This window comes from Peromyscus leucopus, chromosome 22 (genome assembly GCF_004664715.2).
Source record: "Peromyscus leucopus breed LL Stock chromosome 22, UCI_PerLeu_2.1, whole genome shotgun sequence".
In the NCBI taxonomy this organism is placed as follows: Eukaryota; Metazoa; Chordata; class Mammalia; order Rodentia; family Cricetidae; genus Peromyscus; species Peromyscus leucopus.
Window position 1 is genome coordinate 1542575 of NC_051081.1, and position 21792 is coordinate 1564366.

Genomic DNA, 21792 nt, shown 5'->3' on the forward strand with positions numbered 1-21792 from the left:
GGAGGGAGAGGAGGAGGAGGAGGAAGGAGGAGGGAGAAGGGAGAGGAGGAGGGAGAGGAGGAGGGAGAGGAGGACCAGAAGGAGGGAGGAGCAGGAGGAGAAAGGGAAGAGCAGGAGGAAGGAGAGGAGCAGGAGGAGGGAGAGGAGGAGGAGGGAGGAGGAGGGAGGGAGGAGCAGGAGGAGGGAGAGGAGGAGGAGGGAGGAGGAGGGAGGAAGCAGCAGGAGGAGGGAGGGAGGAGGAAGAGGAAGGGGAGAATGGGGAGGAGGGAGGGAGGAGCAAGAGGAGGAGGAGGGTGCATTAGGAGGGGAGAGGAGGGAGGGCGGAGGAGGAGAGGACCAGAAGGAGGGAGGAGCAGGAGGAGAAAGGGAAGAGCAGGAGGAGGATGGGAGGAGCAGGAGGAAGGAGGAAGGAGAGGAGGAGGAGGAGGAAGGAGGAGGAGCAAGAGGAGGAGGAGGAGGGTGCATTAGGAGGGGAGAGGAGGGAGGGGAGCAGGAGCCCCGCAGGCGCACGCCGCCGGCTGTGGCGGGCTCACATGAGCGCACACTTGCCCTTGATGCGGTCGGCCCGCTTCTGCTTGCTGGAGCGCTTGCCGTCCACGCTGAGGCTGACGCTGCGGCGCGTCTCGAGCGTCAGCAGCTCCTGGAACAGCTCCTTCACGTTGTAGTTCATCTTGGCCGAGGTCTCCATGAAGGCGCACTTCCACTCCTGCGCCACGGCCTGCGCCTCGCGGGTGTGCACCTCCCGCTGCGTCTCGTCGCACTTGTTCCCCACCAGCATGATGGGGATGTCCTCCACGCTGCCCTTGATCTGCACGATCAGCTTGTAGATGGGGCTCAGCTCGTCCAGCGACTGCTTGCTGGTCACCGAGAACACCAGGATGAAGGCGTGACCCTTGGAGATGGACAGCCGCTGCATGGCCGGGAACTGGTGGCTGCCGGTTGTGTCCGTGATCTGCAGGGTGCATACGCTCTTGTCACAGCTGATCACCTGCCGGTACGTGTCCTCGATGGTGGGGATGTAGGTGTCGCGAAACGTCCCCTTGACGAAGCGGAGCACCAGCGAGCTCTTGCCCACGCCGCCTGCGCCAAACACGACCACGCGGTAGTCATTGCTCTGTTCTGGCATCTTCTCCGAAGCCGGCTGGGCGCGCGGGGCCGGCTGCTAGAACCCCAGACCGACCGACCCTGTTGGAGAAGGGAGAGTGACATGTGTCAAGCCACCCGGGCCCAGGACAGCTCCCTGCCCCAGCGGTCAGGACGCAGGAGGCACTTTCCCTCCTCCGTCCCACCCAGGTGTCTCCGGGCGGGCGGCCCTCGCCGGCGCCCCGCTGACTCTGCGGCCCTCGCCGGCGCCCCGCTGACTCTGCGGCCCTCGCCGGCGCCCCGCTGACTCTGCAGCCCAGCTCTCCGGGCGGGCTCCCTGCCAACACCTCAGCCTGTTCTCCCTGAAGTAAGGCCCCGAGTTCCCAAGGGGACTCTGAGCTGGAGAAGGTGCTGATGAGGCCAGGTAACAAAGATGCACAGATCAGCATCAGCCCAGGCCCAGGGTCCCACCTCAGGCCTCGGTTCCACCCAGCGCCCCCCCCCACATACCAGTGCAAGCGCCTCATACCCTGAGCCTCGCCTTCTTCCTGCCCCATCCTTATGTGTGAGAACCCTGTCTCAAAAACCTCAAGGTGGGGTGCTGGAGAGATAGTTCAGAGGTCAGCGCACCAGCTGCTCTTGCAGAGAACCCAGCTTCAGTTCCCAGCACCCACACTGCGGCTCACGACCCTATGTGCCTCCGGTTCTGGGGACCCGATGCCCCCTTCTGGCCTCTGCGGGTACTGCACACACATGATGCACAGACACATAAACACAGAAGGAAAAAATACAGTGAAAAGAATCTCATGTGAAAACTGTGGTGATACATTGTGCACCCTATTTTAATTTTTTTTAAATCAGGTGTGATAGTACATGCCTGAAATACCAGAACTGGAGAGGCGGGAGCAGGCAGATCGTGAATTCTGGGTCACTCTGGGCTACAGAATGAGACTCTATCTAAAAAAATAACCTAACAAATCGAAGGTTATGGCAGCGCACACCTTTAGACCAAGTGCTGAGATTAAAGGTGTGTGCCACCATTGCCCAGCTTTAATCCCAGCACTTGGGAGGCAGAGCCGGGTGGATCTCTGTGAGTTCGAGGCCAGCCTGGTCTACAGAGTGAGATCCAGGACAGGCACCAAAACTACACACAGAAACCCTGTCTCAAAAGAACAAAAACAAACAACTAAGAAAGTACGAAAACCCACATCAGAACAGGAAAAACTACCACGATCATCAACAAAAAAACCAAAAGCACATTGGGAGACTGGCAGTAGATGTCACGAAGACTGGCTTCGGGCCTGGCCTGGGGACCCGCTACACAAAACGCTCCTCTGCCTCGTGGACATCCAGGAATCGGATGTGTAAATCCTGACACTGAGTTCCTGGAAGCAGGGACACAGGGATTCACAGCCCAGGCTGAGCGGAGAAAGCCCTGGGGCCAAGTGGGGCCTCCTGTTCCATAGGCCTGTGCCTTGGCTCCCTGCTCAGGCCACTGTGTGCTCGGTGACACAGGCCCCGGGGATTCCTCAGGTTTCTCTCCCGTCTGCTCAGAGAGGTTCATGGGTCTCACGGGGTCACAGAGCATGGAGACTCCTGAAGTACTGGAGGTGGGGGAAGGAGTACGTGGAGGGGAGAATGCCGAAGGTCTGTCCCCACGATGGCTGTCCCCCACCAAGAGTCCTGTTCCTCCCCCCTTCAGGCGGTTTTCCTCAGTGTGTGTGTACTTGTGGGGAAGGCTGGGGCAGGTCCAGAGTCAGACCCGGAGAGTGTGACAAAGTGACTGTGTCCTCGGGAGCCTGTCCAGGCACAGCCCACAGGGATGGGGCCCAGCCTCTGATGAGCACCCCAAAGTCATGATGAGTCAGGGTTCCGTAGCTGAGGACAGGTGTCCTCCGTGGGGTCTGAAGGCGCATTCAAGACTGTCAAAGGTGCTGGACATGTCGGGACAGAGTAAAAGGAAATACAGCCGGAGTCAACCCTGGGGACACACCCCGGAAACTTCTCAAGCTGGAGATGAACTTGAACGGTACCCGGATTCTACACAGGGTACTGATTGGCCTGGGGAGGCACTGGGGGCCATGGCCTGGGGAGGAGCTGGGGGGCCATGGCCTGGGGAGGAGCTGAGAGGCGATGGCCTGGGGAGGAGCTGGGGGGCCATGGCCTGGGGAGGAGCTGGGGGGCGAAGGCCTGGGGCTGCCCCCAGCCCAGCTAACTCCACATGACTCTTGATGGGAAACCTGAGTGATGGACGCCCTGTGACTCCATGCCCACCAGCCTGAGGGGGTGTCAGGTGGCGAATGGAGGTGGGGTCTGCACCTTCCTGGTGGTGGGCACCGAGGGTTCCAGTGCCTGGTGGGAAGTCCACCAGAGGGGTGCTGAGGTCTGGGCTCCCCGACAAGGAGGGTCTTGTGCAGCCCAGGTCTCGCTCCTTTGGGGATGGGGAGAGCTATGCTCAAGGTCATGCCATCTAGGAGGTGGCCTGTCTCAGAGGGACTTAAAGCTGCGCCCTGCTCAGCTGCTGGGCCCTAGGGGCTCTGAGGTGCTTGGCCACGCTGTCTGAGTCACCCCAGCCTGGGCCGGCCTGGTCAAAACTCCCTGTCCACAGGTCAGCACAGAACTGGGCCCTGGGACCCTGACGCCGCCTCAGGTACAGGAGGCCCGGGGAGGGTCTGGGGGCGGGGACCGAGGGAGGGGCCGACCAGGGGCTGCAGCCTGGCGACGGCAGTGATGGAGAACCCGCAGCTTAGGGACTCAGGGGAAGAGGGGGCTCCTTGGGAGTCGGGAGGGGGCTGAGCAGACAGAGGGAGCCCTGGGAAGGGCTTGGCCGCCAGGGCGCAGGGCTCTGTGGGTGGCGATGAGGGACCCAGGCCTCAGCGAGCAGTTTGCAGAGGGCGCGGATGAGGGGACAAGGCTCCGGGGGTCCGGGGTGATGCTCTGCGTGGCCAGGCAGGGGTGGGGCGGCCCGGAGCTGTCCATGGTGGCCGCTGGATGCCCGGGGACACACAGGGCCCGGCGCGGTGGCCCGAGAGGGTGGGGCCGGAACAAAGGGATCATGGTGGCCTGGGGACCCCTCCCCACCCTCGGTGGCCGCGGCCGCCCCGCCGCCTACCTGGGCCGCTGTGGTCCCCGCTGCTCGCTGCTGTCCGCGCCGCCGCAGTCCCGATGTCCCCGCCCCAGCCGCGCTCCGCCCCGCCCGCCCCGCCCGCGGGGACCCGGGCCCGGGCCGAGGCAGCCCAAGGTCACCGCCAAGCCCGCCCTGGGTGTCCACCGGCCGCGGGGGCCAAGCGGAGCGCGGGGCATCGGACATCCACACCCACCCGCACCACGTGGCCGCCTGCACCCCAGGGGGCGCGGGTGGGCGACAGAGCCCGCCATGTGCGGCCCTGCAGCCACGGTGGACGATGGTCGTGGTCACCCCAACTGCAAAGAGGGAGGGATGGGGACGGGGGGGGGTGCGTGGTCCAGGTCAGGTCAGCAGGGGCAGAGGAGGGTGATGGAGAGGGTGTGAGGTGAGGACACAGATCTGCATGAAAAAAGATGTCAGCCAGACTGGGGAGTTTAAAGGCAGACTGGGCTACAGAGTAGAGACCCGTGCGGGGGGAGGAAGAAAAGGAGAGAGAGACAGAGACAGAGAGAGAGACAGAGACAGAGAGACAGAGAGACAGAGACAGAAAGAGACAGAGACAGGGAGACAGAGAGAAAAAGAAAGAGACAGACAGAGAAAGACAGAGACAGACAGAGAGAGACAGACAGAGAGAGACAGACAGAGAGAGAGACAGACAGAGAGAGACAGAGAGAGAGAATAGAAAAGCAAAATCGCACGAAGAAAGCCGTTGTTGGGATTGTAGCTCACAGGGCAGAGTGCTCGCTTGCTCGCCCGCCCTGGGATCTGTTCCCAGCACCACAGAGGCCCGCGTGGTGGTGCCGTGGTGGTGCCGTGGTGGTGCCAGCCAGTCATCCCAGCTCTGGAGGCACAGGCAGGAGGGCCAGGAGCTCAAAGTCCGCCCCAGCCACATACTTCCCGGAAAGTGTGAGACCCTACCTCAGACAGAGAAGAGAAGAGACAAACCCATTCTTCTCTGTGCTTCAGGGTACAGCGCTTGCCCAGCACGCCCAGGGTCTGGCTCCACCGAGCTGCCAGCCTTGGGCCAGCGGAGGGCTCAGGCCGTAAAGGGGCTTGTGGCCGAGCCTGTTGGTCTGAGTTGGATCCCCGGGACCCACTCGGTGGATGGAGAGAGCCAACTCCCAAAACTGTTCTCTGACCTCCACACACAGACAGAGAAATCAATAAATAAAATGTAATTTAAAATTTGTCCTAAAGCCAAGCAGTGGTGGCCCGCGCCTTTAATCCCAGCACTCGGGAGGCAGAGCCAGGCAGATCTCTGTGAGTTCAAGGCCAGCCTGGGCTACAGAGCGAGATCCAGGACAGGCTCCAAAACTACACGGAGGAAAAAGAAGAAGAAATACTCAGGTCTGCTCTCTCTAGCCTGACATAGAAGGCAGTCGCTGGCCGGCTCTCTGGTGCACCCCAATAAAAACCAAGCTTGCTTTAAGAAAACAATTTTTTTTTTTTTTTTGTGACAGGGTCTTGTTATGTAGACCAGGCTGGTCGGGAGCTCACAGAGATCTGCCCGCCTCTGCCTCCTATCACTGGGATTAAAGTTGTGTGCCGCGGTGTCCCACTTAGCCCAGCTTAAGGCCGGCCTCTGCTGGGTCTCAGCCCCTGGACTCCCTCCTCCTTCCCTGTTCAATTCTAACGCGGCTCCTTCCTCCCGGTCACAGCCCAGTGCCGTGGTTTGGAGTTCAAGGATCTCCGTGGCCCAGTCCTCTTTTTCCTATTTGTGCCCCAACCATCCTGGGATGCCTGCAGCTCTCACCCCAAGAAGTCACCTCCTTCCTACTCTGGCCCTGGAGGGGGGTCCCTCAGAAAGCGTCTCAGTTCCCTTACCCTGGCTCCAGAGATGGAGACAGCCTGGTGGGAAGGGAGGAGTCTGTTCTGGATGACCCTGTCCCACAGAAGCACCCCCAGCTAGTACCGCCCTCAGCCCTCAGAGTGGCTGGGAACAAACCCACAGAGTGGCCTCCTTTCTCAGGTGCTGAGCACAGGGAAGAGGGAGCCTTGGGGCTGGCAGTCTGGGACAGTCACCTGGGTTCCCTGAGCGACTGGCCGGGGGCTCTAAGCCCAGCTCTGGCCAGTTCCCTGGCTGCTTCAGGCGCTGGCCCAGGCTGAGTCACACGGAGGAGTCTCCTGTCCACACACCCGCGCTATTTATAGACGCCGGGCCTGGCTCCGGGCATCAGGAGCCACTGGAGACGGCCTCGGTTCCTGCCTCCTTCCTGCGGCAGCGCCTCTGTGTGGCCGGGGGCGGGGGGGGGGGGGGACGGACGGACGGACGGACGGACTGCGCTCTGCCCCACCTTGCCGAGCTGTCCGGGGCAGATCCGTGGGCACCGGAACTCGGGAGCCCCGAGGCTGGCCAGCCCTCACTGCAGTCTGGAGCTCTAGCCTGCCATGCCCTACACACCCACCACGGCTTTGGAGATCTCCGCTCTGCCCCGGCTGCAAGAGGGTGCGGAAAAGGCCTGGGGAAACGGCTCAGCGCTTGAAGTGTTTGCAAACCCAGGACCTGACCATGGATCCTCAGCACCCATGCGAAAGCTAGCAGAGTGGCTCAGTCCTGCTACAGCAGCAGCACAGGGGAGGCTGAGACAGGAGGATTCCTGTAATGTGCAGATCGGGTGGTCTAGATAAATATGCTCCACCACACTGATACGGTCACAAAAATCAAGGTGAGAAAGGGGTGTTGCTCAATGGTTAGCGCACCGGCTGCTCTCACAGAGGACCTAGGTTCAGTTCCCAGCACCTACATGGCGGCTCACAACCATCTGTGACTCCAGTTCCAGGGGACTTGACGCCCCCTTCAGGCCTCTGCAGGCACTGCATACACACAAAGAAAACCCCAGAATATGTGAGCCGGCATCCTGGAGGCCAATATTTTGCTGTTCTTTGTGTGAGACACATCTCACCATGCAGCCCTGAGCAGCCTGGGCTCTATGGAGACCAGAGATGATGCCGTTTCCTGGTCTCCTTGGGAACGAGGGACACAATGATGCACGGGCATACATACATGCTGCCAAACAGCCATCCACCAGAAAAAAACGAACAGAGAATAGTTCCAGTCTTTCCTGTTTGTTTATTTGAGACAGCACTGACTTTGTAACTCTGGCTGGCCTGGGACTCAAGGACAGCCACAAGCCTCGGCCTCCGGAGTGCTGGGATTAGCCATGGCCATCATGCCCAGCTTAAAAACTATTTTGTTACGATGGGCAGTGGTGGCGCACGCCTTTAATCCCAGCACTCAGGAGGCAGAGGCAGGCGGATCTCTGAGTTTGAGGCCAGCCTGGGCTACAGAGTGAGTTCCAGGACAGCCTGGGACACAGAGAAACCCTGTCTAAACAAACAAGCAAAAAATAGAAACAAACAAAAAACCCCAGCCCCTATTTTATTACACGGGGACCAGGACACCCGCAGGAGTCAGGTGTGTCTCTGTTGGGGTCCACAGTCACACTCAAGTCTGTCACGCTTGGTGGCAAGCCCCTCCGCCACTGAGTCCCGCACCAGCCTTGTCCCCGACTTCTCTCTCTTCTGTGGGGACACTGCCTGATGATACTGACATGCTCATGTCATTTCTCTCAGCGGAGTCGGGGGGCGACTTACAGGTGTGACCCCTCCCCGGAGGAGTCCGTTTGTCATCGGAGACACATGTAATCGCCCCAAATCGGGAGCTCCTAGCTCAGAGCAGGTGGAGTCCAGGGATACCCGGGAGGCCAGGGTACCCCACAGAGAAAGCCCAGCCCCGTGGGGGAACTCAGGCCGAGGGGCTCCCTTGGGCCGGTGGATGCGAGGGCGAGGACGGTCCCGGGCCTCGGCAGCGGCGGCAGAGGCGGGCTGCCAGGAGCTGGCTGTGCCCAACCCTGCCTGCTGCACTAATAACTTGTGTTACAGGAACACAAACAAGCTCCGAGAGAGGCGGACATGCTGTTATTACAGATGAGCGGGAGCGGGGCCGCCGGCCCCACCCTCTCCTCCCATCCCGCTGGGTCCCGGCTGGGTGTCCCCACGGGAGGCGGTGTGTGGAGGTGGCCTGGGCCCTGCAGCCTCCCACTCCGTGCCCATTCATGACAGTGGCACATGCACTCAGCATGGCCCAGGGTCTCCTGGGGCTAGGGACTGGCACCTAAACTGGAATCCGTGAGAAACACACGGGGCACGTTCTGGCTTCTCCCTCGTGGTTACCGTGGCCAGCGGGTGGCCGTGGGTAGTGCCATCTCTGCTCTCATTCCTGAGGGGTCAGAGCAGCGGCCCAGCCCGCAGGGGTCCTGGAGATGCCCGGCCTGTGATGCCTGCAGAATGCCCATCCTGCTTCTTTGCGCCCCAATCTGAGAGGCCACTGTTTTCTTGCCACAGGAGGGAGAAGCCCCTGACAGCAGCCCCTGGGTGTGAGCTGCCCTGGTCCCAGCCCACTGCAGGGGAGCCTGAAGGCCTCCGGTGGCAGGGCCAGGCGAGGGCCTCGGCCCAATTCTCTGGCCACTCCACACCTGGCCAGGGCCCAGTTGAGCTCTGCGGGATGGTCGGGTGGTTTGGGAAGAGGGAGCCAGGCAGGTGAGGACTGGCGGCAGGGTCTCCTGGGTCCAGGGTCCCTAAGTCACTGTGCTGAGGCCCACCCCCAGGACGGTGCTACCTGGACCCGAGGACCTGGGGGAGGCAGTAGCTCCCGTAGTCGGAGGGCTGGTGAGGAGGGACCGGGCCCACGGTGCCAGGCACACAGGCTTGCTGGTGTCCCCAGGGGCAGAGCAGCTGATGCTGGGAGAGGGCGCCACTTCACACAGCCATGGGGGAGCTGCAGACGCTCTGCTGGGCTGGCCAGGCATGGACCAGGCTCTTCCTATCTTGCCCTAGTCTTTCGTTACCTGAGTCCATACCCGCGGGGGCGCAGCGGCCCCATGGGGCCCACCTGGGCTCGAGGGAAGCCATACAGCACTTAGCTGTCCCCTGGGTGGTGAGTGGGGGGTGGGGAGGAGTGGGGGGCCGGGTGGTACTGTGGGCACATCCCCACACCTGCAGGGTCAGTCACCAGGAAAGAACCCCTAGAAAAGCAGGTCGGCCCTCACTGGAGGTGCTGGGTCCCACGCGGCCCCATGTCTGGAAGTGTTATGTGAGCCCTGGCTCATTACAGCAGAGGTGGCCAGGCACTGGGGCTCCGGGGACGCTGCCCAAGGCCCGGGTGTCCCCAAGGCCCGGGCTCTTTGTACCTTCCAAGTAGGGGCCAGGTAGGGGGCCACCTTGGATGGGCCGTTCAGGTCACCTGGCCAGTGACGGGCACCAGATCTGACATCCGGCCACCACAGGGACTGTGTTGAGGTGACGCCTGGTAGGCAGAGCCAAGGTCAAGGACGGGGATGAGCCCTGCCAGCCTTATGTCCCCAGAGGGAGAGTCCTCGCTCAGGTTGTCCCAAGATGCTGGTGTTGTCATGGCAACAGGCACCATGGTTGCTAGGAGCTGATCTCCCGCCTGCATTCTAGGAGTCTCCCCTGTCAGGATGCGGCCCTCACCTTGTGTCCCCTGGAGACCCCAGTGGTGAGGATACAACTCAAAAAAATGACCACCAAGCCACTGCCCACGTCCCACTCACCCTCAGGAGGCCACACCTGGCCCTGGAGTTTCCCCCCAACACTCTGGTGACTGAGACAGAGCAAGGAGACAGGAGGGGTTCCCCAGGGCCAGGCAAGCGGACTCCGGGCTGGCCCACAACCGGCCTGTCCCCTGGGAAGGACAGCACCTTGCTCACCAAGTGCCACACGTCACGCTGGAGCAACTGGACAAACTCGGGGGACAATGTGGGCAGGGCCTTGGCTACACGGAGAACATGGAGGGAAGGGGGGGCTGCGGCGGCTCCCCCAAACCCACCCCCACGCTCCCACCCTGGTGTTTCAGCAGCGTCACAGGGCCAGGAGGGGTGACGGGTGACGAGGTGACATGGCCACACAGCTTTGATAAAGAACTTGAAGACTTTTTTTTTTTTTAAGCAGTATCAGTGGCGCCAGGCGCGGCCGGAGGGCGGGGGGCCCTGTGCGTGGACCGCGGCCCTGGAGCGTGGCCTGTGTCCTGCAGGGGCTCACGGCTCGGGTGGGCAGCGGGGTGAGGACGGCAGGCCTGCGGCCCTCACCACTTGAGGAAGACCATGCCGGCCAGGACGGCGTAGCCCAGCACCAGGAAGAGCACCTTGAGCAGCGGCTCGCTCCTCTCCTCCAGCTCCTTGGCCAGGATCTCCAGGAAGGTGACGAACAGGAAGGTGCCGCCGGCCAGGCCCTGCAGCAGCGCCGAGGCCACGCTGCTGGCCACGCTGCGGGCGCTCTCGATGCCCAGGCCCAGCCCGATGCCCACGGGGATCATGGCGCTCACGGTCACCGCCAGCTTGGCCGCGTCCTTCAGGGGCACCGCACTGCGGGCCATGCTGATGCCCAGGGCCACGGCCACCAGCGTCTCGTGGACGGCCACGCCCACGAACAGGCTGACCACGCGCTCGCCCTCCTCCTGCAGCCCCAGGGCCAGGCCCTCGAACACCGAGTGCGCCGACAGCGCGAAGACCAGGCTGAGCAGCCGCAGCGGGCCCGGGCGCCCCAGCTCCCGCAGCCGCAGCCCCGCGCCGTGGGTGTGCGCCGTGGGCTCGGGGTACAGAGCGCGGCCGCGGCCGCCCGCGCCCACGAACGGGCTCTCGTACTCCGAGTCGCTGCCCGCGTCCGAGCCCGCGTTGAAGGTCTCCAGGTCGATGAAGGGCGGCCGCTCCCGGCGGAAGGTCAGCACCAGCTGCTCCACGAACACCGTGAGGAAGAAGCCCACCATCATGAGCGTCTCGGCCAGCGGGTAGTCCGTGCTGATGTGGCCCAGGCTCAGCACCTGCTGCAGCTGCGGGGACAGGGCCGGGCTCAGGAGGCTGAGGCAGGAGGATCGCAACCTCGAGGGCGGCCTGGGCTACACGGAGACCCAGGCTCATGCGTGGCCACAGGGCCGGCCGGCGTGGGGGCGGATAACACAGGCACAGCCCAGGTCACACCAAGGTGAAAACCCAGCGGGTCTGAGCGCGGCTGAGAGGCTCAACTGTGCCTCGCCTGGTTCCATCCCCAGAACTGCCAAAACCTTTTTTTTTTTTTAGAAAAGAAAAAAGTGGGGGGGGGCGGTGAGATGGCCCCACATCCTGAGTTCAAATCCGTGGGATCCCCACGGTGGGAGGAGGAATTGGACTCCAAGCCTCTGACATCCACATGCACTGGCACACACACTAAATACTTATGGAACAAAAACGTCATGCAAGGCTGGCCTCTGGCCTCACCTGGGTGCTGCCGCCTAGGGGACGGGGTGTCCCCAAGGATGGATCCCCCATGACAGGCAGCATCTCTGAAGTGAGCCTGTTTCAGAGGATGCCTAGAGCCCAGGCTACCCCGTGAGCGTCAGGACAGGGACTAGCAAGGCCACCGCACAAGTTCAGGCCTGGGGGATGGGAAGCTGGGCGGGGGCTGGGCGTGGCCATGGGAGGACACCGAGCACCACAGATGAAGGAAAGCACACGGGACGGGACGGGACGGGACGGGACGCAGGCCCCGCCAGCATCGGGCTGAGCTGGAGCTGCAGAACGAGCCCCGTCTCCACGGACACACGCGTCGCTGACGACGACAGTGGCCACCGAGCTTGCGGCTCAGAAGGGGAAGCTGGCCCGGGCCTCACCAAAGGCCCCAGTAGGAGTCCCAGATCCCGCCTGGAGGAGGACGCCCCAGCCCCAGGTCTTCCTGAGCTCACTGCAGCCTTGACAGAGGCTTCCCGGGCTCCAGGACCGAGGTCCCGTGGCTAACGGTCACGGCGGCTGCAGGGAGGCCAGGCCCACCCCGGCCCTTCTGTCGTGACGTCCTCCCCACTAACTGTGGTCACCGACGCAGCTGGCCCCTGAAGACGGTTCTAGTCTCCCCTCATGCTCATGGCCCAGACGGCCAGGGGCTGTTCTGATGTCTGTCTGCCGGGTTCCTGAAGCAGAGGACCCCACAAAGCTCTGCCCAGGCGCTTGCCTGGCCCACAGGAAACAGGAGGAGATGCAGCAGGAAGTGACGGATACAGGCAAGAGGAACGACTGAACACGGCCTGTGTGCTCTGGAGGGGGTGACCAGTGTGCCTGACATCCACCGCCCCCAGGCTCGCCTGTCTCCCCTGGAATCTGGTGAATCCGGCACAGAGAGGGGAAGAAGCTGACCTAAGGTCACACAGCAGTTACTTTTTCCTTCCCGTTGCCCTCTCACAACCACCGAAATCCACCACAGCTGGAGAGACACTCAGCGGGAAAAGTGCTTCACCACACGAGCGTGAAGACCCTAGGACCCACCTAGAAAACGGGGTGTGGCAGCACATGCCTGTAAGCCCAGGCTGGGGCAGGGAGCGGAGGCAGGGGGATGCCTGGGGTTCACTGGCCAGACTCCTCGGCCACATCAGGGAGCTGGAAGGTCAGAGACCCTGTCCCAAAACACCGGGGTGGAGAGCCACTGAGGACGGCACCCGACATCGTCCGCAGGCCGCCAGGCGCACACGCGTGTGCCCCCTCCGCCCCTGCGCCCCCTGCGCCCGCCCGCCCGGCCTCACCTTGTCTCTCACTGCGGGCAGCAGCGCGTTGAAACACGTGGCCAGGAAGACGCCGCCCCCGAAGGTGTTGCAGAGCGAGAGGACCTTCTTGGAGCGGTGCGCCTTCTCGAAGTCGGCCTCGATGATCTTCACCGGCAGCAGCGAGCCCAGCAGCATGAAGAAGAACACGCCCACCATGCAGAGGACCTTGGCCACCAGGAGCTTCGTCATGGTGGCCGCCTGGCTCCCACCGCTCACCGCAGGGCCAAACCACACATGGAGTCGCACGCCAGAGCTTCAGGGGCTACCGGCCCCAGCCGCAGGGCCGGGGGCTCATGGCTCTGCCCGGCAGCTGTGAGGACGGGGCGGCCACGTTAGCCACGTTAGCCACGTGGTCACTAGCCAGTCAGCCACGCTGGACTCACAGACGTGGACACATGCGTTTGTGTAACTGCTGGGAGGAACTGTAACTGACATGCTTGTGTTACAGGTGTGAAGATCCGAGACAGGAGGCTGCCTGGGACCTACTGGCAGCCAGCTTTGACACACCAGTGCACTCCAGGTTCATGAGACCCTGTCTCCAAAACCAGGGTGCAAAGCGGCTGAGGACAATACACACGTGCACACACACACACACACACACACGCACACACACACGCACACAAGCATACATGCACACACAAGCAAGCGCACACGCACGCACATGCACACACTCATGCAAGGAACATGGAACTGAACACTGTTTACCATCTGGCTCCCTGTTGCCAAGTGCTCGGTAACCACCTGAGCTGAGTGGCTTCCACGTCATGCACAGGTACAGAAAGCTCCCATTGTGCCAGGACACTCTCTGGGGTGGTGCGGCCCTGGCAGGGACTCTCAACCCGTTACCCCAAGGTTAGGCCTTACGTAACTGCGTCTACCTCGGCTCACCTCACACCAGCTTGCTTGAGTCGTGAATGCCAGGCCTGTGCCAGCCCCAGGGCCTTTGCACGGACTGTTCCCCTGCTTCAGGACCCCCAAACACGTGCCTTTATATTCTGGACGTTGGAACGGCCTCCTCTAGACTCTCAACCCACGCTCCAATGGTCCCTGGTACCCACCTTGAGGCCTGGTGCAGAGCGGGTGCGAGGTGACAGCAGGCTGAGTGGATGCGGTGGCCAAAGTGTAGAGATGTTCTGACGGGACTCTGTCGATTTCTCCCTGCCTCATGAAAGATCAGCACTGTTAGGAGGGACACTGCTTCCTCCTCACTGCTGACCACCCAACCCCCCAGCTCCGCCTGTCAGGGCCTTCCCAGGTCCCCCCTCTGCAGTCAGGGCCTTCCCAGGTCCCCCCTCTGCAGTCAGGGCCTTCCCAGGTCCCCCCTCTGCAGTCAGGGCCTTCCCAGGTCCCCCCTCTGCAGTCAGGGCCTTCCCAGGCCCCCCCTCTGTCAGGGCCTTCCCAGGACCCCCCGCCCCCGCAGTCAGGGCCTTCCCAGGTCCCCCCTGCAGTCAGGGCCCTCCCAGGTCACCCCCCCTGCAGTCAGGGCCTTCCCAGGTCCCTTCTGCACTCAGGGCCTCCTCAGGTCCCCCCCTGCAGTCAGGGCCTTCCCAGGTCCCCCCTGCAGTCAGGGCCTTCCCAGGTCCCCTCTGCAGTCAGGGCCTTCCCAGGTCCCCCCTGCAGTCAGGGCCCTCCCAGGTCACCCCCCCTGCAGTCAGGGCCTTCCCAGGTCCCTTCTGCACGTCAGGCCCCCCCCCCTGCCATCCTCAGGTCCCCCCCTGCAGAGTAGGGGGCCGTCCCAGGGTCCCCTGGCAGTCAGGGCCTTCCCAGGTCCGCCTGCCTCACGTCAGGGCCGTCCCAGGTCCCCTCTGCAGTGACTAGGGCCTCCAGGTCCGCCTCTGCAAGTGTCCCCCAGTGGCCCGCTCTGCAGTCAGCCCCTTCCCAGGTCCCCTCTGCAGTCAGTAGGTCCCCTAGCTGAGTCAGGGCTTCCCAAGCAACTATATAGTCCAGGGATCCCCCCTTGCAGTCAGGGCCTTCCCAGGTCCCCCCCTGCAGTCAGGGCCTTCCCAGGTCTGCTCCCCCCTACCCTGCAGTCAGGGCCTTCCCAGGTCCCTTCTGCACTCAGGGCCTCCCAGTCCCCCCCTTCTGTCCCCCTGGCCCAGCCCCATTCCCCCTGGTACAGTAGCACCAGAAGCAACTATATACTGGAGTTGTCCCAGCACTTTGCAGGTGGAGATGGGATCACCAGGACATGCTGTTCAGCCACACTGGCCCAGTCAGCAGCTCTGCATTCAAGTGGGAGACCTTGCCTCAGTATGTAAGTGGAGGCTGGGGAGGTGGCTCAATGGTTAGAGCACAGGCTGCTCCTGCACAGGACTGGGGTTCGAATCCCAGCACCCACACGGCAGCCCACAACCGTCTGTGACTCCAGCTCTGGGGACCCAATGCCACCTTCTGGCCTCAGTAAGTACCAGGCACATATGTGATGCATAGACATGAACACAAGCAAAACACACATATATGTAATTCTTTAATTAAAAAGTAAAAATGTTTATATGAGTGAAGAACGATCAAGGAAGACACTGACATTAATGTCTGGACTCCACACATGTGCACTCACAAAACAATCAATTAAAAATGTGCTGGGTCTGGCGGTGTGTACATGACACCTCAGTGCACAGGCAGGAGGATGGCCACACGTTTGAGGCCTGGACAACTCAGCGTGACCCTACCTCAAAATAAAACAATGGAACAAAAACAAAACATAACATTCAGCTGAAAGTGAGATAAAATAATGAAACAAAGCTCAAAGGGCAAAGCACCAAGCCTGAGGGCCAGCAAGACCGAGACCCACGAGGACGCGAGAACGGCTCCGCCCACCACTGACCTCCGACCTCACACACGCCACCCTCCCCAACAAACACTGGCCCCAGCATTCGGGAGGCAGAGCAAGGCTGATCTCCGAGTTGCAGGGCAGCCTGGCCTACACAGCGAAGCAACGTCTCCACAAGAAAAAAATTAAGTGAAAAAAAAAAATAAAATAGGAGCTGGAGAGAGGCTCAGCGATCAAGAGCAGCTGCGTTCCAGCCCCGGGGCGTCAGACGCCTCTTCTGGCCGCTGTGAGCACTGCACACGCGTGCGGCACACACCGACAGGCAGGCACCGCACACGCCGACAGGCACTGCACACACTGACAGGCACCGCACACACCGACAGGCACTGCACACACCGACAGGCACCGCACACACCGACAGGCACTGCACACACTGACAGGCACTGCACACACCGACAGGCACCGCACACACCGACAGGCACCGCACACGCCGAGCACACACCGACAGGCACCGCACACACCGACAGGCACCGCACACGTGTACTGCACACACCGACAAACAAACACCTCCCTTAAAGCCTTCGCGGCCACACACACCAGGCACAGCGCATGCCACAGGCGCCCACTAAACGCCTGCCGGGTGTGCGGAGGCCCCGGAGGTCGGGTCGGGCGGCCCTGCCGGGTGTGCGGAGGACCCGTCGGGTCGGGCGGCCCTGCCGGGTGTGCGGAGGCCCCGGAGGCCGGGTCAGGCGGCCCTGCCGGGTGTGCGGAGGCCCCGGAGGTCGGGTCGGGCGGCCCTGCCGGGTGTGCGGAGGCCCCGGAGGTCGGGTCGGACGCGCCCCTCCGCGGAGCACTGTGAGCGCCGACGGTGCCCGCGCAGCCGCACTCCGGAGCGAGGCCCCCGCGGACCGGCAGCCCGGTCGGCCAGGCCCCCCGGCGACGCCCAGCCGCGCCCCGGCCCCTCCCGTACCTCTGCCAGGCCCGAAAGCCTCCGGCCGGCGCCGCCTGCCGCCAACCGCCGCGCGGCTCGGACCCCGCCGCAGCGGACCAGCCGAGACCCCGGGGGCTGCGAGCCGCTGCCCACGCCCCGCCCACGCCAGCGTCTATTGGACACTGTCAGCGCCACTCGAAAAACCCCAAACCTTATTGGCTATAGTTGTTGCCAATCATTCTGCAACGCCTACCGGCTCCGGAAAGCAGTTTCCTCCCGCTAAACTTGGTGCAGCTATCAAATGCTTCCGACAGGAAACGCGGACTCCAGGCCATGGTTCCGGAAGGAAGCGTTACTTCGCGGCGCTGTCCAGGGGCGCATGGTGCTGAATGCCTGGGGGTGGAGGCTTGGGAAGAAGCGATTTCCTAGAGACAGGAACCTTCTTAAAGTCCCTCCTAAAGGCAGAAGAAGATACATGTGTCCACCAAATATCTGTTGACGGTTCATAAATTCGAGCTCAAGAGATCTACGGTGCCCTGTAACCACCACAGTTAATAAGCATAATCACTGTCCCCATACCTGCGCTCCAGGAACTGTCTCCTGAAGAGACATGGCATCTGGAGAGAACCTATAGACACCACCCAGGATGGACATCACCCGGTATATTTTATGTTTATATTCCTTCCTTCCTTTCTTTTCATTTTTCAAGACAGGGTTTCTCTGTGCAGCCCTGGCTGTCCTGGAACTCCGTAGACCAGGCTGGCCTGGAACTCACAGAGATCCGCCTGCCTCTGCCTCCTGGGTGGTTAAAGGCATTTGCCCCCACCACCTGGCTATTTGGCTTGATTTTATGTGTATGAGTACTTTGCCTGCATCTACATCTAGGCAGCACATGTATGTCTGGTGCCTAAATAGGTCAGAAGAGGGCATCAGATCTGCTGGGATAGAACACCAAACACGTGTCCTCTACAAGAGCAGCCAGTACTCTTAAGTCTGAGCCCTGTGTCCAGTCTTGGTTTCCCTTTTAGTGCTAAGTTGTACTCCATTGTTTGGATCAATTTGATCTGCTTCTCTGTTGCTGGAGAGTTGGGATGTTTCTAAACAAAAGCCATCACATTAGGAACAGTGAAACCTGGGAGCTTCCCTCTGTGGTTAACAGATGATACAGATGCGGGTCCGATGTATACTCGTCCTATGGCACAGTCACACTCCTGGCCATTTACTCAATAGAGAACAAGAGTCATCCACACAAAAACTTAAAGCAAATAAGGCTGACAGCATCGTTCATTGTCTGAGTTCATCAGCTTCTTGTCACTATCACAGATACTCTGGTCTGATCCCTTGAGGCAGGAGGATGAGGATTTCAAGGTCAGCCTGTTCCTTCCTACAGTCAAGATCAGGTAAGACCACATGATGCCCTACAGGGCAGGGAGAGGGATGCATTGAGATGGTTCCATGGGTCCCACAGGCAGAACAGCTGCTACAACACTGACCTCTCCCACGCACTGTATCACACACACACCTGCACGCCGCCTGTGCACACATCCAGAGTAACAATAATAATGCGTTTTTATAAGAGCTGCCATTGGCCAGGTAGAGTAGCACTCAGGCAGGGGAACACACAGGTGGATTTCTGTGAAATCAAAGCCAGCCTGGTTCACACAGAAAGTTCCAGGACATTCACGGCTACATACAGAGCTACAAAAAATAAATAAATAAATAAATAAATAAAAAATAAAAGTAGCTTGCATGGTGGTGAATTGTTGCAGTTCTACCACTTGAGATGTTGAGGCCTGAGGAATGTTGGTTGAGGCCAGCCTGGGCTACAAAATAAGATCATAGACTGGCAGTTAAGAACCATACACAACTCCAGTTCCAGGGGATCTGACACCCACTTCTGGCCTCTGTGGCACCAGTCAGGGAAGTGGTACACAGACTTACATGCAGACCTGTTGTTCAAATCTAGATAGATGGTCTTTTAATTAAAAACCAGAGCCAGGGGCTGGAGAGATGGCTCAGATGTTAAGAGCACCGACTGCTCTTCCAGAGGTCCTGAGTTCAATTCCCAGCAACCACATGGTGGCTCACAACCATCTGTAATGAGATCTGGCGCCCTCTTCTGTATACATAATAAATAAATAAATCTTTAAAAAAAACAAAAACAACCAGAGCCAATCCCAGTACTTTGGAGGCAGAGCCAGGTGGATCTCTGTGAGTTTGAGGCCAGCCTGGACTACCAAGTGAGATCCAGGAAAAGGTGCAAAGCTACACAAAGAAACTCTGTCTCAAAAAACAAACAAACAAGCAAACAAAAAACCAGAGCCAGATATCAGGGGAAAGCTGAGAGGCCAGAGCAGCAGAGCAGCATCCACCAGTCCTGACCTCTGCGACATCCTCAGCCTCAAGAGAGCGAGTTCCTGTTTCCTCACGCCTTGTGTACCTTTCTTTAATCCCTGGGGTTAAAGGCATGTGTGTGCTTCCCAGTACTGGGATTAAAGACGTGTGCCACCACTGCCTGGCTCTGTTTCCAGTGTGGCCTTGAACTCAGAGATCCAGACCGCTCTCTGCCTCCAGAGTGATAGGATTAAAGGTGTGCGCCACCACTGTCTGGCCTCTATGTCTAATCTAGTGGCTGGCTGGCTGATCCTTAGGAAAGATTATTAGGGTACACAATGTATCACCACACAGACCAAATGCACATACACATAAAGAATAAAATAACCATTTTAAAGATATAAGCTGGTTATGGGAGACAGATCAGTGGTTAGCAGCACTGTCTGCTCTTACAGAGGACTTGGATCCAATTCCAGCACCCACATGGTGGCTCACAACCATCTGTGACTCCAGTCATAGGGATCTGACGGCTCCTTTCAGACTGCATGACACCAGGCAGAAAAGTGGTGTTCAGATATACACGCACACAAAACCTTCAAACATGTGCTAGTACATGATATATTCAAATAATATATAATATAACATGACATATATACTACATACAAACATTTGACAGTATATAATAAAATATATATTATCTGATATAATAAATTTGAAAATAATTGGTCCTTATAAACTCATAGGGAGTGGCGCTCTTAGGTGTGGCTTTGTGAGAGTAGGCGTGGTCTTGCTGGAGGAAGTGTGTCACTGTGGAGGCGGGCTTTGAGGAATCATATATGCTCAAGCCACGCCCAGTGTCAGTTCACTTCCTGTTGCCTGAGGATCAAAATGTATTAACTCTCGGCTCCTTCTCCAGCACCATGTCTGCCTACACAGTTCCATGAAGGTAATGGGCTAAACCTCTGAAACTGTAAGACTCCCAATTAAATGTTTTTCCTTTATGTTGCCATAGCTGGGTGGTGGTGGCACATTCCTTTAATCCAAGCATTTGGGAGGCAGAGGCAAGTGGATCTCCAAATTCGAGGCCAGCCTCATCTACAAAGTAAGTTCCAGGGCTACTGTAGAACCCTGTCTCAAGCCCCTCCCCCCACACACACACAAAAAGAGTTGCCATGCTCATGATTACATGCATCAAATCAAGAAGAAGAAAAGCTAAGACAACATATCAAACAAACAAAAACTACAGAGTTCCCAAGCTCCAAACCCTAACATCCATTAATGAGTGCATAAAAATACCTATGGCGTGTCCATACAGTGGAAAACGAGGCAGCAGTCATAATGACTGGACTATGTGGAATATGAGCCCCTTCAATATAGTGTCAAAAGAACCCAAAACACACAAGAGAATGTGCCAGGACCGTAAGTTCTAGGAAAAGACAAGGTTAGTTGAAGGACGGCAGTTCATGATCTGGCTGGATCTGCAGGGCCTTAGAAGGTAATCATGAGCACTGGGAAAACTGTGGTGAAGGTTATAGGAATGTTTATCGTCATGATCCCCAAACTTACACAGCAAGATGAGGGAGGAGGCCTCTCCTAGCCACCAGCAAGCATGTAGACCGTTGGCCCTTTTTGTTTGAACAGGGCCTACCTCTGCAGTCTAGTCCAGCCTTAAACTTTTGATCCTCCTGCCTCAGCCTCCCTAGTGTTGGGACGCCAGGAGTGGACCTGGTTCTGTAGTTCGGACCTTGAATGGGACAGGAGAAGCAGAAGCCACCCCAGGAGCTCACAGCCCTGAGGATAGGTCCAGCTCCGTGGAGTTTGGGCTCTCGTGCAGTCCATCCGCTGCCCCAGCTCCCCCGGGAAGGGGTCCGTCTGCCGACTTTGTGGGCAAGAGAACCTGCAGGGGAGCAGGAGGCTCGTGTCAGGACACTGAGGCTTGTTTATAGGCTGCAGCCAGATGCTGCAAGTGCAGGGCTCCTCCTGCTGGCCATGCTCGGAAGGGCGCCGACCTCTCTAGGTTTATCTTAAATTTGGAAACAAATTCTGTCAGCTGGGTAGACACAGGGAGGCGCATACAACTTCCGGTCTTTCTTTTCCTTTGAGCCAGTCTCTCTGTGTAGCCCTGGCTATCCTGGAAATCACTCTGTAGATCAGACTGGCCTTGAGCTCAGAGATCCGCCTGCCTCTGCGTCTTCAGGCCTGGGATTCAATTTATGACTGTTTTGCTGGCATGAGTGTCTGTACGCCATATTCAGTGCCACAGGAGGCCGGAAGGGGCCCTCACATCCTCTGGAACTGAAGTTACAGTTGTGAGCAACCATGTGGGTGCTGGGAACACAACCTGGGTCCTCTGTAAGAGCAGCCAGTGCTCTTAACCACTTAGTCACTATTTCCTGCTGATATTAAAACCCCAAACCATTGCTGAGAAGTGGTGGCGCACACCTTTACTGCCAGCACTTGGGAGGCAGAGACTGGCGGATCTCTGCTTCCCAGGCCAGCCTGGGCTACAGAGAAACCGTCTCAAAAGAACCAAATCAAACCTAGCACTAGTTCATGCCACACTGAGGATGGGCCAAGTGCACTGAGCAGGGGTCCAAGTTGTTCTCTGTGCAGTGTCTGGGGCACTGAGGCCTCCCTGGACGACACCCAGTCCAAGCCGGAGACACTCAGTGCCAAAAAGTCACCCATGCAGACGTGGCCTAGATCCATGACAGCTTCTGTTCCCAAGGCAGCCAGACGCCAGGACAGGGCAGCCACCATGGGGAACCGCAGTGTCAGCTGAGAGGCTATCATGTCATCGCAAGCTGCAGGAGCTGCAGCAGCATCTGTCCAGCCCATCCTACGCACCCTTGCTACCCACCTATGGCCGGCTTAATTCCCCCCCCCGCGCCCGCCGCTGCCCTGCCCCCCCCCGCGCCCGCAACGCCAGCTGTAACGCGCTGAGAGCCTCTGCCCTCCTCCCCCCC

At 59.5% G+C, this 21792-nt stretch overlaps 2 protein-coding genes across 3 annotated transcripts; both read right to left on the reverse strand.

Moving 5' to 3' along the window:
* Nucleotides 1–429: 429 nt before the first annotated feature.
* Nucleotides 430–4264, reverse strand: Diras1 (DIRAS family GTPase 1). 2 transcript variants are annotated; one of them, XM_037198220.1, is made up of 2 exons: nt 4196–4264; nt 430–1181 (listed from the first exon to the last, which is right to left on the reverse strand). In XM_037198220.1, the coding sequence occupies exon 2, from the start codon at nt 1124–1126 to the stop codon at nt 530–532; it is 597 nt and encodes a 198-aa protein (XP_037054115.1). In that variant the 5' UTR covers nt 1127–1181; nt 4196–4264; the 3' UTR covers nt 430–529. The 2 variants fall into 2 exon arrangements, with proteins under 2 accessions (XP_037054115.1, XP_028718566.1); XM_028862733.2 differs by having other exon boundaries at nt 430–1185; nt 4196–4255.
* A 4035-nt stretch (nt 4265–8299) lies between these two features.
* Nucleotides 8300–16642, reverse strand: Slc39a3 (solute carrier family 39 member 3). The gene is made up of 4 exons (XM_028862741.2): nt 16532–16642; nt 13850–13949; nt 12771–13101; nt 8300–11054 (listed from the first exon to the last, which is right to left on the reverse strand). Exons 3-4 carry the CDS (start codon nt 12978–12980, stop codon nt 10311–10313), a joined length of 954 nt encoding a protein of 317 aa, XP_028718574.1. The 5' UTR covers nt 12981–13101; nt 13850–13949; nt 16532–16642; the 3' UTR covers nt 8300–10310.
* Between the last annotated feature and the right edge of the window lie 5150 nt (nt 16643–21792).

Bases quoted from the DNA above. Each gene is read 5' to 3' on its own strand.
- Diras1 (XM_037198220.1), bottom strand. From the start codon at position 1,126: ATGCCAGAACAGAGCAATGACTACCGCGTGGTCGTGTTTGGCGCAGGC.
- Slc39a3 (XM_028862741.2), bottom strand. From the start codon at position 12,980: ATGACGAAGCTCCTGGTGGCCAAGGTCCTCTGCATGGTGGGCGTGTTC. The intron at 11,055-12,770 runs GTGAGGCCGGGC...CTGTCCCCGCAG, and splicing joins TGCCCGCAGTGAGAGACAAG to CTGCAGCAGGTGCTGAGCCT.